At 45.7% G+C, this 18258-nt stretch overlaps 1 protein-coding gene and 1 long non-coding RNA gene across 3 annotated transcripts in view; one reads left to right on the top strand and one right to left on the bottom strand.

Moving 5' to 3' along the window:
- Nucleotides 1-11413, bottom strand: part of LOC145520556 (uncharacterized) — a 46304-nt gene extending 34891 nt beyond the window's left edge. The window contains exons 1-3 of the long non-coding RNA XR_014064581.1: nt 11055-11413; nt 10454-10730; nt 7929-8081 (exon numbers count right to left, since the gene is read on the bottom strand). This is a non-coding gene — a long non-coding RNA (uncharacterized LOC145520556). The remainder of the gene's footprint in view (nt 1-7928; nt 8082-10453; nt 10731-11054) is intronic.
- Nucleotides 1-18258, top strand: part of GLB1 (galactosidase beta 1) — a 97935-nt gene that overhangs the window by 23765 nt on the left and 55912 nt on the right. For both annotated transcript variants that reach the window (XM_081527103.1, XM_081527104.1), the window contains exons 3-9: nt 1732-1882; nt 2421-2481; nt 3653-3747; nt 10425-10605; nt 15652-15710; nt 17434-17555; nt 17665-17705. In XM_081527103.1, the coding sequence (XP_081383229.1) occupies nt 1732-1882; nt 2421-2481; nt 3653-3747; nt 10425-10605; nt 15652-15710; nt 17434-17555; nt 17665-17705 (710 nt within the window). The remainder of the gene's footprint in view (nt 1-1731; nt 1883-2420; nt 2482-3652; nt 3748-10424; nt 10606-15651; nt 15711-17433; nt 17556-17664; nt 17706-18258) is intronic.

Genomic DNA, 18258 nt, shown 5'->3' with positions numbered 1-18258 from the left:
GAGAGTCAGACACAACTGAAGTGACTATAGCATGCACAGCGTCCTGGGAGAGGTTTGTCGTGGGCTTGGGTGTCGCTTCTTTAGACAGTTAACTACTTCTTCCAGCCTTGAACTTTGTCAGCAGAAATCATAAAATGAGTACCAGCTTAAAAAGGCAGAGGGAAGTAACAATGATTGAACATTTGCTGTGTGCAGGATATACGATATGGATGATGCCATTTCTCCAAGTTAACTATTACTGAATGCAGCTGATAAAACTGAAATTTGCCGAGGTGTGTGCTTTTGCACTGAAATCCAGCTGAGATTTGAAGATAAGGGTGTTTGTAGGCAGCCATAGCTCCTGTCAGCTCCTAGGGGAACTTGCCTTGTTGGGTAGATCCGTGAAACCTAGTTTGTCTTTGTGGTTCTGCTGGGGTGATTCTATGGCCCAGGGTTACAGAATCACCCCCAATACCTATCTCTCTTCATCTTTCTGTTTGTTTCAAAGTGACTAATTGAGAAGGAAGTTGGGGTAGCTGGCCACCCTGGTTATTGCATTGCTGATGTGGATTGCTGATAACTTTTCAAAGATAAAATACAAGAAAATCCAGCAGCCTGGGACAGATGGTTAGGAAGAATCCCACTCATTCTTCTGGTTGTAGGACCACTGGGGCCTGTCTGTAGTTTTAGCCCTAAAACTAAAGTTTTAAAACTAAACTAAGTTTTGGGAGACCAAAATGGTTCCAGGGAACCATGAAACCCTGAAACCCTAAGTCAGGGGTCATCAGAGAGACCTTTGTGATGGCAATGGGTAGCTTCATATTTAAATTTGTGTCCCATGCTACAGGCAGTCAGGGGAACTGGTCGGAGTTTTTGTTACTTTACCTCCTTCAGGGTATTCCTGATAAAATTTTTGGTTAGGAGGACACAGGGCTTGGAGGCTTTTCCATTTTTATTGAAAAACATTTTTCAAAAAGTAAGTATATCACTTATGACCATAACACAGATACTTTCATTTTTCCTAAGCCTTACACTGTTGCTAGGTCGCTTCAGTCGTGCCCGACTCTGTGCAACCCCATAGACGGCAGCCCACCAGGCTCCCCCGTCCCTGGGATTCTCCAGGCAAGAATACTGGAGTGGGTTGCCATTTCCTTCTCCAGTGCATGAAAGGGAAAAGTCAAAGTGAAGTCGCTCAGTCGTGTCCGACTCTTAGCGACCCCATGGACTGCAGCCTACCAGGCTCCTCCGTCCATGGGATTTTCCAGGCAAGAGTGCTGGAGTGGGGTGCCATTGCCTTCTCCAAAGCCTTACACAGGCATATATAATTTTTACACAGTAGAAATTTGTGTCCGTGTAACTATGCATTTTTTGTTTTTTGGCCACACCGTGTGGCTTGCAGGATCTCAGTTCCCCAACCAGATATTTAATCCCGGCCCTGTCAGTGAAAGCCCGGAATCCTAACCACTAGGCAACCAGGGAACTCCATATATATATATATAAATTTTTTTTTTTTAAATAAAGCGTTAAATAGGAATGGGCATCCTTTGTGGAGCATACACGTAAGTGTCCCCACAAGTTTGATTATCTGGGTAGCTACTGTGAAAACTCAAGAGTTTTTTCTCAAGAGCTGCCTTAGGAAGATGTCTGTGTGTGTCCTGTGGGTTTATAGCTCTGCAGAGTGGTTCAGAAATTTGTATGGGACACCTGGAATTTTGAGCTATTTTCAGGAACGGGCTGTGTGCGTCTTGGCAGGTACGTGGCCTGGAACTTCCACGAGCTGCAGCCTGGACGGTACAATTTCTCTGGGGACCACGATGTGGAACATTTCATTCAGCTGGCACATGAGCTGGGACTGCTGGTCATCCTGAGGCCTGGACCCTACATCTGTGCAGAGTGGGACATGGTGAGTGCGGCTAACCTGGCCTCGTCTGCCTGGTGCGTGGACAGACGGGGCTCTGGGGGAAAGGGAATGAAAGCGGTGTGGATAAGTCTCCTTCCAGATAGCACGGGCCTGTAGCTAAGAAAGCCCAGGTGTCTTTTACCTTAGGCGGTGGCCAGGCAGAGAGGAGCAGGGAGGGGTGAGAAGGCATGGGTCCTCCTCCTGGTGGTCACAGACAGAAGTCAGTTTCCTCATCTGTTAAGAGCAGTTCATGAAGTGGCCTCTGTCTGCCCCACAGGGTAGATGTGAGGTTCAGTGGAGTAATCTATAGAAAAACCTTTGATTCTCAAAACACTGCATTCATGCAGAGTGATCTTATTTTTTATTATGTTTACAATCTCTAATTGCCCTGAAATTTACAAACCAGAAAGCCTAGCTTAAATACCCGTTCTCCATGACACATTTCTTCTTTACTCTCACTGCTTGTATTATTAATCATTTCTATCTCCCCTAAGACTTTAAAATGGTTTCTTGTATTCATTTGCTTCTTTCCCCATCCTAGGGAGGATTACCTGCTTGGCTATTGGAGAAAAAATCTATTGTTCTCCGTTCTTCGGATCCAGGTGAGTTGTTAGAGATGTTGTAAGAGAATTTAAGAAAGTTCAGGTACTTTATATCCAAAGGGTCAGATACAATATTTCAAAGGCTGGGATACTCCTGGGTGAATGCTTCTGAAAGTTTAGTAAAAGTGTGGGTGTCCGTCATTCTCCACCAGACACTGAGTGTGTAGGAAAGAAGGATTGTTTGAACAACTCGAGCAGATCTCATTGATGCCTTGGTAACTCTTTGAATTGGCACTGGACTCTGTTTGCGGTTGACTGATTGACTTTAATGCTTTCTCTGCCCCCATTCTCAGTCTGTGACTTGACGGGGGATGACTCCCAGCTAACCAGGAGGGCCGACGTAGTTTCTGTGGTGGCGTCACTGGATCTCTCTTCATCTGCTTTTACAGAGTGATCTGTGAGTGATAGGTTTTTCCCTTATCTAGCTATAAACCCTGATCAGTCTGCAGGTCCCAGTTAGCTGTATTTATTTTTGCTGGCATATAGCTGACTTACAACGTGGTGTTATTTCCTGCTGTACAGCACAGTGAATCAGTTATGCATATTTTTGAGATTCTTTTTCCATGTGGGTCATTGCAGAGTACTGAGTAGAGTTCTCAGCTGCATTTCTGTCTTCTGAAGACTTCATTTCTCTTGGGGATGAAGCTGGTCGTAAGAGCCGCTAACAATGATTAAATCTGCTGTATAAAAGGCTAGTACCTTACGCTCCGTGTACCTTTTCTTCGTAGTGTACTACCCTCGTGTTTTACACTGTTGGTATATTATTAGTGTTCTCCCACATACTATCTCATTTAATACTTACAGCAGCTTTGTGAACTGCGTACTTCTTATCCTTATTTGACAGTGTAAATGTATAGTTGATTAGAACTTAATTTTTTAAAAACTCAGCTGTGACAGAGAAGGACTCAGTCACTCAGTCATTCAACAAACATAGGCAGATGCCTCCTGTGCTGCAGGCTTGTGGTCCTAGCGGCAGGGGCTGATACCAGGCACACTGGTCCTCTGAAGGCTCTGCTGAGCAGACAACTCCAGGCAGGACAACTTTTATCAGACTTGTAGTGGTTGAATCCAATCTGTTCGATCTCTCCTGCCAGCTCCAGGATAATAGGCTCCACGATGCCTCTTTGTAGAAAAAAGGTGTGTGATGGTGTTAAACCTGGTTGTTTTCCAGATTACCTTGCAGCTGTGGACAAGTGGCTGGGGGTCCTTCTGCCCAAGATGAGGCCCCTCCTCTATAAGAATGGAGGCCCGATTATAACAGTGCAGGTAATCATGGAGCCCGGGTGGGTAGGGGGAGGTTTCCCTTTATCCACACAGTATGTGGGCTTGAAGCAGACGGGAGCCTCATATGACTATTTCTTTCTTTCTTTTTAATTTTTAGAATTGAAGTGTAGTTGATTTGCTATGTTGTGTGAGCTTCAGGTGTCTGGCAACGTCATTCGGTTTTATATACAGATACAGATTCTTTTCCATTATAGGTTATTATAAGATGTTGAATATAGTTCCCTGGGCTCTACAGTGAGGTCCTTGCTGCTTATCCTTCTATGTCTATCTCTAAGAGGCAATGCCACAGACAGTACTTTGATTTAAATTGCATTTTAAGGGGGCGTTACCATTTTTGAATGCCCTCCGTGTGAGACTCTGTGCTGGCTGCCCTACAGATGCCATTCAGTTATCCCAGCCACCGTCGCCAAAGAGGTTAAGTGACTTGGCCAAGGTCACGAACCTGGCAGGTGGCAGTAAGGACTGCAGCCAGGCTCCCCTCTGCTCCTACAGCGCCTTCTGGCTGCAGCGACACAGCCCAGACCAGCTCACTTTGGCGTCTGCATCGCCTTGGTCGTCGGTTCCCACGGGTGTGGAAAGAGGACGCGGTGAGCTGGTGCCACGTGTTTCTTCTCCCACTTCCTGCCCTCACCTTCCTTCTGCCATGTATTTTTCTCTTTGCATTGACTGGTAGAAGAAGGAGGATGTCATGTGGCAAGAGTGTTCCAAGAGAAAGATCAGTTCACTTGACCTGCAGTGACTTTCGATGTTTGTAAAATGACTTAGGTCAAACAAAACCATGTTTGTTGGTCATGTTGCAAGGGTTCTCTTATTGCAAAGAGTATGTCATGTAAAACTGGCTGTGTCCCGGACCAGCATGGGGTGTGTGCAGCGCTCCCTAGGGGGATGTGGGCCCGCCCTTGGGACCGGCACTGTTCACTGTTTGTGGGGATGGTCATTGTGGGCAGGAGCTTGGAGACTTAAGATACAGTATATACGGTAAGATACTGCATCTGTACGCTTAAGATACAGGCTGTAGGGGGTCCCGTGGTGGTCCAGTGGCTAGGACTCTGCACTGTCACTGCTGTGGCCTGGGTTCACCCCCTGGTCAGGGAATTAAGATCCCACAAGCTGTGTGGGGCAGCCCCCCCCAAAAAAACTAACAAACAAATATGCAGGTTACAAGGAGAGGGCCGGGCTGACCAGGGTGCCTGTTCTGACACTGCGTGGTGGAGAAAGGCCAGGCTGCTGTTCCCAGAGGGATGAATGACTGGTAGCATTCGCTGCCCCTGACCCGTCCTGAGTCTGTACCAGTTAAGCTGACAGGAGCCCGTTTTCCTATATGAAGATTTCAAGGCTGAAGCTGGATGTGTCTGCCTAGCTGGGTCTTCTTCCTTCCTCTTGATCTCAGGTTTTCCTCAGTTTCCATTGTCTTTTAGTGTTTTTGTTGTTGTTGTCGTTGTTGTTTAGTTGCTTAGTCACGTTCAACTCTTTGTGACCCCATGGACTGTATAGCCCACCAGGCTCCTCTGTCCATGGGATTCTCCAGGCAAGAACACTGGAGTGGGTTGCCATTTCCTCCTCCAGGGGATCTTCCCAACCCAGAGATCAAACCCACATCTCTTCCATCTCCAGCAATGACAGGCAGATTCTTTACCATTGAGCCACCTGGAAAGCCCTTTGCTTCTAAGTCACTTTTTAAAAAAAATTTATTTATTTACTTGGTTGTCCTGGGTCTTAGCTGCAGCATGCAGGATCTTCAGTCACAGCATGCTAACTCTTAGTTGGGGCATGTGGGATCTAGTTCCCTGACCAGGGATCAAACCCAGGCCCCCTGCATTGGGAGCAAGGAGTCTTAGCCACTGGACCACCAGGGAAGTCCCCCCTAAATCACTTTCAACTTTTGCTCACAAGTTTTCTGTATCTTTTGCTCATTGAAAGGCACTAAAATGTCATCCCTGGAGAAGGGTATGGCAATCCACTCCAGTATTCTTGCCTGGAGAATTCCATGGACAGAGGGGTCTGGTGGGCTACAGTCCATGGGGTAGCACAGAGTTGGACACGACTGAGGGACTAACACTTTCACTTTCAAAGTGTCAGCAAATAACGAACTCTGCACAGGAGGGCAAAGTTGACTGATTTAGAGGGGTGGGCGGTGGGCATGTTTCCTCCTGTTTCCATCCCTGGCAACCTCAGGTGACATGAACTTAACCGTGGATCCTGCGAGGAGACTCAGTTTCCTCCTCTTTCTTCTCCCCACATCTCTCTGCCTGCTCAAATCCCACCTAATCCTTTTGCCCCTTGGTAATCAGGAATGGGGGCCTTCTACGCTACAACCTAATTTGTGGGGCCCTCGTCATGAGGGATTCCCTCTGTTTATAGCTGTTGTTTTGGAAGATCAACAACTGAAAATGTCTTTGTTGCTTTACAGTAAATCCCCTATGTGTGAATGAGTTTCATTCTAAGAGCACGTTCCTAAGTCTGATTTGTTCCTAAGTCCAACAAAGTTAGCCCAAGTACCCAACTAACACAATCGGCTATATGGTACTGTACTATGACAAGTTTATAATACTTTCCACACAAATAATACATAAACAAACAAACAGAAAAGAAAACATTTTTAATCTTACAGTACAGTACCTTGAGAAGTACAGTAGGACAGTATGACAACTGGCACACGGGGGTTGGCATCAAGCAAACGGGCAAGAAGAGCGACCGACTGGAGAAGGGAGACGAGGTGGGAGATGGTAGAGCTGAAGAATCGGCAGCAGTAGGGGACAGAGTACAAGCTCTGATTCCATTCACGCCTGATGTTGATGGTACAGGTTCTGGTTCCTTGCTGGATCAATTCTGTCTGTTGTTGTAGTTCAGCTGCTCAGTCGTGTCTGACTCTCTGTGACCCCACGGACTGCAGCACGCCAGGTTCCCTGTCGTTCACCGTCTCTCGGAATTTGCTCGAACGCATGTCCATTGTGTTGGTGATAACACCCAACAATCTCCTCCTCTGTCGCCTCATTCTCCTCCTGCCTTCAATCTTTTCCAGTATCAGGATCTTTTCCAGTGAGTCGGCTCTTTGCATCAGGTGGCCAAAGTGTTGGAGCTTCAGTTTCAGCCTCAGTGCTTCCAATGAATATTCTGGGTTGATTTCCTTTAGGATTGACTGATTTGATCTTCTTGCTGTCCAAGGGACTCTCAAGAGTCTTCTTCAGGACCACAGTTTGAAAGCACCAATTCTTTGGCACTCAGCCTTCTTTATGGTCCAGCTCTCACATCCGTACATGACTACTGGAAAAAACCATAACTTTGACTATACAAACCTTTGTCAGCAAAGTAATATCTCTGCTTTTCAATACACTGTCTAGGTTTGTCATAGACAAACAATTCTGTCTATCCTCTTGGAAAATGATCCAGTGATATCTAGGCAGTAGCTCTTTTTTTCTCATCATAGGTGACAATGGTAGCACTGGATTGCATTCTGAACAGCTCCTGCAGCCTTTGGGAACTGTTCTACATTTGGCTCCTGTGCCTCGAAAACTAACAGTGGCTCCTCAAATAAAGCAAATCCTCTTGCCATTTCCCTGCGTCGTGAATCTTTTCGGTTCTTCAGTTTCTTCATCTTCCTCTTGTTTCTCTTCATCCTTTCTCTGGGCACATTCACATCTTTGATAGTTCACAACTTGAAGGTTCGTGTGTAGGGGACTTAGGAGCTTCCAGGGTGAGACAATTATCCTAGAGCAAGTACCTGCAACCTGCAATAGGGGCCCTCTGCCTGTTGTAGTAAATAAATGCCATTGGCACACGGCCCTTTGTGCATTGTCTAGGGTGCTCATGCACCACAATGACATACCCGAGTAGCTGAGACAGAGACTTAGGGCCCAAAAGCCCCTACTATTTACTTGCTGGCCCTTAATTGAAAAAGTTAGCAAACTCCTGTCTAGAAAAATCAGTGTTCCTCTGAATCTCACTTCGACTTCTTCTATGTGCCTTTCAAGCCCTTTTCTGTATGTTTCTCCTCTCACCTGCCCCGCCTCTTCTTTCCCCTCCTTGGCAATGATAGAGAACTTGAATATACGCTTTGTTGCCAGCATTTTGAGCCTTCGCAAGGTGCCAGGTATCGTGTATGCCAGGTATCGTGTATCGGCTCAGTGACTCCTCACACAGCCCAGTGGGGAAGGTACACTCACCTCTTACAGACAGAGAGACGTTTTACAGGTGGAGCCCCATGGATGAGAAGAGGCAGAGCTGAGATTTGCACGAGGACTCTTGGGCCTTTGATGTCTGTGCCTGTGACCGCAGCGCTAAGCTGTCTTGCCAATGTGAAGCTTTTCTCTCTTTCTCTAAAAAGCAAACCAAATGATGTGTATGCATCAATTACGATCCTGTTTAAAATGCACTCCTATATTTTACTATAATATAATGATGTTAATGGATAAATGAGGCTTGAAAAAGTAAGTGAAGATCAACAATGTCAGCTTGGGCGTGGCCCGAAAAGAACTCGGGGTGCAGAGGCTGTGAGCCCATTTTGTTGCTAGAGCTGACCTTAAAGTTAGCTCTGAACTTCTTGGCAGCCAGATGATGAAGGAAGACGCAGCCATATAATTACCAGTTTTTTTCGTTTTGGCTGTGTCGTGCAGCTTGTGGGATCTTAGTTCCCCACCCAGGGATTGAACCTGTGCCCCCTGCATTGGGAGCACAGAGTCTTCAGCACAGGCCCACCAGGGAAGTCCCTATAAATAGCTCTTAATTAAAAGGAGGAAAAAGAAAATGAGGGGGAATGTACCTTGCCAGTATTTATGAAGCTTTCCTTAAGATTTATTTCATTTATTTTCAAAGGGAGTGCTGAGGGTTCATCTGGGTATCAGGATCAGGTCGTCAGGGTATCAGGATCAGTCTCCCAAGGAGAGTGTCCTGCTCTGAGTGGAAACACCTCCTTTTTCAGGACGGCTGCATGCCCTGTGAAGCCCTTGGTACTGGCTACTACTGCCTGGTTTTGCATTTAAAGGACAGTTTGTTATTTTTGGCTGCACTGGGTCTTTGTTGCTGTGCACAGGCTCTCTCTGGCTGTGGCGAGCGGGGGCTGCCCTCTAGTTGTGGTCCATGGGCTTCTCGTTGCGGTGGCTTCTCTTCTTGTGGAGCACAGGCTCAAGGGCATGGAAGCTTCAGGAGCTGTGGCCCTCATGGCATGTGGAATATTTCCAGAACAGGGATTGAACCCATGTCCCCTTCATTGGCAAGTAGATTCTTAACCACTTGGACCACCAGGGAAGTCCCAGAACATTTTTGTGTTATTTTATTTGCCGTACCTGGAGGCATATAGAATCCTAGTTTTCCGACACAGGGCTTGAACCTGTGTCCCCTGCGTTGGAAGCATGGAGCCTCAATCACTGGACCACCCGGGAGGTCCCTGTTTTGGTTTTGGAACCCATACCATGATGGTGAGGTCAGAGGGATGCATCAAGCCATTGGAAGGTAGTACTTTCAGACAGTGATGGTGGCATCACTCCGCACCCCTCCCCACACCCCGACTGTGTCCACAGGCTTCATGGAGCTACTAGCAATTCTGCAAACAGCCTGCTCTCTGAGGAACGCTCTCCACCTGTCTGGCTTCCTTGACCAGTGCCTTTCTGTCTACAGCTGCCTCGGGTAACCCCTCTGGGGAAGCTCCGTTAACCTCCTCTCCCAGCTGCCCTCAGGCTGGACACCTGTTTTCTGGGAGCTCACAGTCTCTTTTTCTCTTAACTTGTAATTTTGTATTGGAGTTTAACAGTTACTAACAATGTTGGGATGGTTTCAGATGTACAGCCAAGGGACCCTGCCATACATATACATGGATCCACTCTCCCCCATTCTCCCCTCCCATCCAGGCTGCCACATAACATTGAGCAGAGCTCCCTGTGCTGGACAGGAGGTTTTTCTTGGTTATCCATTCTAAATACGGCAGTGCGTACGTGCTAATCCCCGACTCCCTGACTATCCCTTCTTGGGGGGTCTCGGTTTCTCATGCTCACGTTCAAAGACAACGTATTCCTTGTATCACAGAAGTTTGTTTTGTGTTATGTGCTGGTTGAAATTTTTATGTTTGGGCAATTTTTAAGTTTTTGTAAAATTGTGAGCTGTAACACACACACACACACGTTAATGTGCAGTGACTGAAGCACTGTGGGGAGAACAGCCACAGAATGACCACCCGAGATGGGAAATGGTATGTGACCAGGACCCTGGAAGCTTCCTGATCATGCTCTACTTTTTCTCACTGTCCTGACGTTCATGACCATCAGCTTCTTGCTTTTCTTTACACTTCTACCAACCAACCATCCGCACATCCACACTTACAGTTTGGTTTTAACTGGTTTGGATTTTTTGTTCGGGAAGTTGTATTATGTGTATTTTTTTTAGAGTCATGCTTCCTTCATTAAACTCTATACCTCTAAGATTTTTATTTATTTATTTATTTATTCATTTCGCTGCATTGGGTCTTACTTGTGACTCACAGGCTTAGGTCTTTATGCTGAGTTGCTCTTTGGAAAATGAGTTTTGAGGATCAAGTGTAGGAGATATTTAGGGGGAGGGGACCACTAAGCCTCGTCATCTCAGAGAGGCTCGGGGAGTTTCTCAAACAAGTTTGCCTTAGAACGTTGGAGTCTTCTGATTCCTTTCCCCTCCTCTTTTTAAACTTGCAGGTGGAAAATGAATATGGCAGCTACTATACCTGTGATTACGACTACTTGCGTTTCCTGCAAAAGCGTTTCCATGAGCACCTGGGTGAGGACGTGCTTCTGTTCACCACGGACGGACTGAGTGAGAGTTTCCTGCGGTGTGGGGCGCTTCAGGGGCTCTACGCTACCGTGGACTTCCACGCAGGTTGGTGTCTGCAGAAACCCAGCTCAGCGGGTGGATCTGGGCCTTTTACTCAGTCAGTTGCTCTAGGCAGCTGTTGTTTAAGTGGCATGGGCATACTGAGTAAGATTTCCCAAATTTTCCTTTATCTGTAACGGTAAAATAGAATACTTGATAAAGCACCCCTTGGTGGCAGAGATGGTTTGTTGTCAGCTGAGCTGCCCCTTAGGACACAGACTGTGTTTCCAGCCCTGACGGAGCTGGCTGCAGCCTGGAGTCCTGTTTTCTTAGGGGCTGCTGCCAGGGGTTCCCCCAGCTGGAGGAGCTCCACCTCTCAGGCTGTGTCTGGGATGTGCCGTTCTTCTCTGCACCCGCCCCCCCGCCCCCTGTCCCCCCAAGTCGTGTCTGGATGCTTGGGCCGGGTTGTGGCCACTGTGAACTCTGAGGTCAGCTCTGGAGAGCAGAGACCATACCTGGCAATTCCGTCTTCTTTCTGTATAACTCATAACACCAGGAACTGTGATGGGCCAGAGGTGGTTTGGTAGATGCTGCAAAGAATCGTCTTTCCTGATGCTTTCACGCTGTGTGAGCCACTGAGGTTCTGCACGTGAAAGCGCGGCTGGGGTGCTCAAGCTGTGATACATTAAGAGATCTTCACGGGGGTTGAGAGTGGCTTTTAGAAAAGGCATCACGGCTAAGTGCAATGTGATCCTGAAAAGAGTCTTGGACTTTTTTCTCTGTTTGTTCTGGTTGTTGTTATTATGAAGGACATTATTGAGACAATTGAAATCTTTGAATAAAGCCTTTAGATAATGGTATTCTATCCATGCTAATTTCCTATTTTTTTAATCATTCTATTGTATTTATTTAAAGAATGCTCTTGCTCTTAGGGGATACATGCTGAAGTATTTAGGGGTAAAGGGCCATCCTGTCTACAACTTATTCTCAAATGGCTCAGAAAAAAAAAAAAGTGCATATTTATATAGAGAGGGAAAAAACCGATGAAAGTGGTAAAATGTTAACAACTGGGGAAGCTGGGTGAAGGGAAAATAAGTTCTTTGTATTATTCTCACAGTTTTCCTATAAATTTGGAATGATTTCAAAATAAAATGTTACCCACTTGCCCAAGAGACCAGCTCTTCAAGTAGCATAAAGACCCCACTGTTGTCTTGTCTGAGGGAGGAGACACACATCCCGCATTGCCTTCTGTAGAGAAGGATGTTCAGACTGAAGTTGCATTTTTGAAGAAATTCTTCTCCACTACGAACAAAGAGATAACTGGCTCTGAGTGGATTGAGTGAATCTCTAGAAACATGGTGTGTTGCTCAGAGCATTTGGTGGTGAAGGAAGTCATCTACAAAGAGCTGCACAGGAAGTGGCATGCTGGTTTCCTCCTGCTTTGGCACATTTCCTTACACTGTAATGAAAAGCACAGTATTTTTCTGTTGGGAGGAACAAATTGAGGATTATCTCGAGTTAGTCATAAGTGTTATTTGTATGTGGGGTGACAGCATGGTTGCTACCGCTGTGGGTTCAAGGACAGACACTCAAGGCCATTGTACCTGGGGCAGGTGGGATGGTGGTGGCTTCATTTATCGGAGTGTCAGAGGGGCAATGCCTGGGGTCAGACCCCAGGAGAGGCTCTTGAGAGCAGGTTTCAAGATCTGGAAGCCAAAAAAAAAAACCAAAACACCAAATAACCCAATCAAGAGATGGAGAAATGATCTAAATAGACATCTTTCCAAAGAGGACATACAAATGGTCAAAAAGCACATGAAAAGAGGTTCAACATCACTAATATTAATAATTAGAGAAATGTGAATCAAAACTACCATGAAGTATTATCTCACATCAATCAGAGTGGCCATCATCTAACAATTTACAAACAGTAAATGCTGGAGAAGGTGTGGAGCAAAGGGGATCCTCTCACACTGTGAGTGGGAATGTAAGTTGGTAACAGCCACTATGGAGAACAGTATAGAGGTTCCTTAAAAACTAAAACTACCATATGATCCAGCAATCCCACTCCTGAGGGTATAGCCGAAGAAAACTAGAATTCAAAAAGATGCATGCACCACCAACGTTAAGTGCAGCACTGTCTACAACAGCCAGGACATAGAAGCAACCTAATGTCCACCAGCAGAGGAGGGGATAAAGTAGATGTAGTGCACATATGCAGTGGAATATTAGCCATAAAGGAGTGAAATAATGCCATATGCAGCAACGTGGATGAACCTAGAGACTGTCATACTGAGTGAAGTAAGTCAGATACAGAAAGACAAATGTCACATGATATCACTTATATGTGAAATCTAAAAAAAAGGGAGGTGTAAATGAACTTACAAAATAGGAATAGAGTCACAGATGTAGAAAACAAACGTGGTTATCAGGGGATAAGGTGGGAGGAGGGATGAATTGGGAGATTGAGACTGACATATACATACTACTATGTGTTAAATAGATAACGTATAAAACCTGCTGTATAGCTCAGGGAACTCTACTTAGTAGTCTGTAATGACCTATATGAGAAAAGAACCGAAGAAAAAAAATAAGAGAGTAGGTATATGTATATGTATAGCTGATTCACTTTGCTGTACACCTGAAACTATCACAACATTGTAAATCAACTATATTCCAATAAAAATTTTTTAAAAATCTAGAAACCACCTAATGCTTAGTTAATAGTGAGAAATTTACGGCCATAAAGTAAATGCAATTCCACTCTTTCCTGATCATCACTTTCTTTCCTTAGAGCTAGCCTCACAGAGAAGCCCAAGACTTGTCCGACAGCGAGGGGTTATTTGGAGACTTGGCTGGTGCCCTTGCGCTCTGGGATACCTGCTGCAGGAACTGGACAGTGCAGCGTGGGGCCAGGGTGTCCTCGACTCTGGCTGGAGAGACACTGTTCATGTTCATTACTTCTCTGTAGAGAAACCCTTTCTCTTTTTAGAAGAGGGGAGAACAGAAGATGTGGGAAGCAAGATGAGACATAAACATCCTAATGGAACACTTCAGAAGACAAAAATTGAGCACAAGTGGTCTGGAATGGCTTGTGATGTACAAATTAAAATACAGAGTATACTCTATGATTCAGGATAAATGTAATTAGAGCACAATTTGTCCCTTTGATTTGTTAATTTGTTGTTGTTGTTCAGTTGCTCAGTCTTTGCGACCCCATGGACTGCAGCACATCACGCTTCCCTGTCCCTCACCCTCTCCCGGAGCTTGCTCAAACTTATGTCCATTGAGTCAGTGGTGCCATCCAACCATCTCATCCTCTATATTCCCCTTCTCCTCCTGCCTTCAATCTTTTCCAGCATCAGGGTCTTCTCCAATGAATCAGTTCTTTGCATCAGTGGCCAAAGTATTGGAGCTTCACCTTCAGCATCAGTCCTTCCAATGAATGTTCAGGACTGATTTCCTTTAGGATTGACTGGTTTGATCTCCTTGCAGTCCAAGGGACTCTCAAAAGGCTTCTCCAACACCACAGTTCGAAACCATCAGTTCTTTGGTGCTCGGTTTTCTTTATGGTCCAACTCTCACATCCATTCACGACTACTGGAAAAACCATAGCTTTGACTAGGTGGACCTTTGGCAGCAAAGTAATGTCTCTGCTTTTTAATATGCTATCTAGGTTTGTCAATTTTTCTTCCAAGGATCAAGCATCTTTTAATTTCATGGTGGCAGCCACTATCTGCAGTGATTTTGGAGCCCCCCAAAATAAAGTTTGTCATTGTTTCCATTGTTTCCCCATCTATTTGCCATAAAGTGATGGGACTGGATGCCATGATCTTAGTTTTCTGAATGTTGAGTTTTAAGCCAGCTTTTTCACTCTCCTCTTTCATCAAGAGGCTCTTTAGTTTCTCTTCGCTTTCTGCCATAAGGGTGGTGTCATCTGCATATCTGAGGTTATTGATATTTCTCCCAGCAATCTTGATTCCAGCTTGTGCTTCATCCACCCCAGTATTTTGCATGATGCACTCTACATATAAGTTAAATAAGCAGGATGACAATATACAGCCTTGCCGTACTCCTTTCCCAATTTGGAAGCAGTCTGTTGTTCCAGGTCTGGTTCTAATTTGTGGCACTGTGATGCATATGGTGCTGTGGAGGCTACCAGGAAGTATGTTCAAAGCAGGGTCATCGTGTAGGGAGCAGCTCGGTCAACCAGTTACCTGAGTGAAGAGAGATGCACACCAGCTATGTGTCCAGGGTCTGGAGACATAGAGGAAGCACAAGGCCTGTGTCGTGATCTCCCAAAGGAATGCAGTCAAGAGAGGCCCAGACACTGTTCACAAAGGAATCATTGTGTGGTCCCCACAGTCCATCAAATGTATGGTCTGAGTCCCCACCTAAAGCAGTCCTCACCTAAAGCTGGCTTGGAGGTGTGCAGGCCCACGGGGGTATGAGGGAGGGCAGGGAGCCTGAGGCTCAAGTCCTGCAAAGGAATCTTTTTTTTTTTTTAATTTTATTAATTTATTTTCCACTGTGCTGGGTCTTCGTTGCTGCACATGGGCTTTCTCTGGTTGCAGCGAGCGGGGGCAACTGTTCATTGTGGTACACGGGCTTCTCATTGAGATGGCTTCTCTTGTTGGGGGCTCCAGGTGCGTGGGCTTCAAGAGTGGCAGCACATGGGCTCAGTAGATGTGGCACATGGGCTCAGTTGCTCCGCCTCATGTGGGATCTGCCCAGACCTGGGATCGAACCCGTGTTCCCTGTATTAGCAGGTGGATTCTTACCCAGTGTGCCACCAGGGAAAGTCCTCTTTTTTAAGAAATGAATTTATTATATACCTGGCTGCATCAGGTCTTAGCTGCAGCACTCAGGATCTTTCATTGTGGAGCACAGATTCTCTGTGGTGTGCATGGGCTTAGCTGCTCTCCTGCACGTGGGATCTTAGTTCCCCAACAAGGGATCGAACCCATGTCCCCTGCACTGGCAGGTGGAAGTCCCTGCAAGGCAGATTCTTAACCACTGGACCCACTTCCTTTGGGAAGTCTCCAAAGGAATCTTTTTTTCTTGAACTTGTCACTCCCATGGCTGACCTCTCTCCTCTTTCTCATTGTTCAGGTACCAACCTCGAAGCTGCTTTCACGCTCCAGAGGAGGTTTGAGCCCAGAGGACCCCTGGTAAGGGTCAGGGGTGAGGCACGGGGAGACCACTTGGTTGTACAGACTTCATTTCAGCTGTTGGGGGAGAGTGATGAGGTGCTGTGAAGGGTGGGAGTGGATCTTTGGTTTCCCTGGGTCTGGAGTCAGAACTGATGGGGCTGTAGAGACCGCCTTCTGGACACATGCGAAACAGCTGAAGCAGTGCTACTGCTCACCACTGACGCCCTGCACTGGGGGGGCAACTAAGCCCACGTGCTGCAACTAGAGAAGCCTGCTCGTGGCAGTGGAGACCCAGTGCAGCCAAGTCATTAACGAAAGAAAGAAAGAAAAAGAAATACAATGGACTTTTTTTTAATGCAAAAGAAAAAAAAAAAAAAGCAGAGCTTAATGAGGGGGGATGTTCACCGTGGTCCCCATTCTGTCCCCTCCAGAATGGATCCTAGTTCTCCCAGCAGGGATCAAACCCACATCCCCTGGATTGCAAGGCAGATTGTTAACCACTGGATCACCAGGGAAGTCCCAGGCTCTGCACTCTGGCATACCTCGCCACCTTTGGTCCTCATGGCAGCTCTCCTAAGTGGTGTTATGAGAGCTTGTTTTTCAGTGAGACACAGAGGCTGTGTCACTTGCCCATGCTTGCACAGCTGGTGAGTGGCGGGGCGAGGATCTGAGTTCAGCTCTGTCTCTTGAGAGCTCTTTATGACAGAGCTGCTCCGCCTTTAAGCTGCTTAGAAATCACATAGGAGGCTTGTGGAAATGCAGACATTGATTTACTGGCTCTGGGGAAAGGGTCACTGAGTTTCTGACCAGCAGCCAGGAGATGTGGGGATGTACGGTTGCTGACTCCTCTGGGGGTTGCAGGGCTCTGGGGCATGCTCCGTAGGTGGCTGGCAGGCAGAGACGGCAACAAGGTCCTGGCAGGTGAGCTCAGCCCGTCAATGAATGTGTCCCTCTCTCCACTTCCCTTTTCCATGCAATTGTTGTTGTTACTTGGCCCCACCTAAGGGGTGTCTTCCCTGCAGCAGGTCAGGCAGCCCTGCCTGTGTACCCACTTTTGTACAAAGCAACCTTTTCTGAACCTGGTCTCTGCTTCCTGAGTCATGCAGAACCCGTGTTCACAGACTCTAAGTGGAGCTATTTCCTGCAGCCTGAGACAAGAAGTCCCCAGAACACATCCAGATTTCTCTTTTTGTAGACAAGGACTTGGCAGGATCATGCCCCACAGAAACACCAAGCACTAGAATATTTGGACAATATTTCTACAATACATTAAGTCAGTCTGAGATCTAAAGAATGTCTATATGTCACTTTGCTGTACAGCAGAGATTGGCACAACACTGTAAATCAACTGTTCTTCAATTAAAATAAGTCAGCCTGAGATCTGAAAATCTGGTTTCACACAACGGGTGAATTTGGAGCTAATTATTTCATAGACATATTTTGTCATCTGATTCTTCTGCCCAACAAGCTTTCCCCCCGTATTCAAACTAGGGGTTGGTTAACAAGATTTCAATGCAGGTACAGCTTTTCAGGAATGCCTGCATTGTCCACACCTGAGACCTGAGTTTAGGCAGTGCTACTATGAAATGTCCTCATTGGTCCTCCGGTTCCCAGTAAAGCCGTGAGTGTCAGCTGCCCCCTCTACCTGTTCTTCAGCGGATAACCTAGGGCAGTAGTTACTGGGAAGCCCAGCGTGTGAAGGTTTAAGTCTGTCGTAAGCTCCATGTCCCTTTCTTTTTAGATCAATTCTGAATTCTATACTGGATGGTTGGATCACTGGGGCCAACGTCATTCAACAGTCGACTCTAAAGCAGTGGCCTTCACCCTTCATGATATGCTTGCTCTTGGGGCAAATGTGAACATGTGAGTGTTAATGTTTGGAGGGAAGGGTGTCCTCTGTAGCTGTGGGCTCATGGTGAAGCTGTGGGTTCATGATGAGCTGTGGCTCATCTGTTCTCTTGTTTCCTTGTAGGTACATGTTTATAGGTGGCACCAATTTTGCCTATTGGAATGGTAAGAGCGATTTAACATTTGTTTGTAGAATCTAATGGTAGAATGTTTCTGGTGCTTGATTTTGTCCATGCCTATGGCCAACTGTGATTTTTCTTTCAGTTTGTCTTCTCCTAAATTTTCTAACATGTAAGACTGCCTATATAATATTAAAAAAAATCACTTTTATTTTTTATTTATTAGGAAGAGAGAAATGTTGAATTTACTTTTCTATTGAGAATGATTTTTTAAAATTGAGTATGCAGGTGTTATGAAATAATCAGTGTTATATAAATGAGTAGCATTAGGATGCTTATGAATTACCATTCTATACTTGTTTTAGATGTTCAAAAGTTACTTTTTACAGTTTAGTTCAACATTTCAATTTACAAATGTGTAAGAATCATAGAAGTGGAATTTTTTTCCCTATGTAAATATGAATTTTTCTAGGTTTTCTTTATTTTCTTAATTTTATTGAAGTATAGTTGCTTTACAGTGTATTTCAGGAATACAGCAAAGTGATTCAGATATATATATAGATAGATATAGATACAGATATATATATTTCTTTTTCAGA

The sequence above is a fragment of the Giraffa tippelskirchi genome, chromosome 9 (genome assembly GCF_054371585.1).
Source record: "Giraffa tippelskirchi isolate mGirTip1 chromosome 9, T2T-mGirTip1v1.2.pri, whole genome shotgun sequence".
Lineage (NCBI taxonomy): Eukaryota > Metazoa > Chordata > Mammalia > Artiodactyla > Giraffidae > Giraffa > Giraffa tippelskirchi.
Note: the sequence above shows the minus strand (reverse complement) of the source record. Positions and strands in the feature narration are given on the sequence as shown.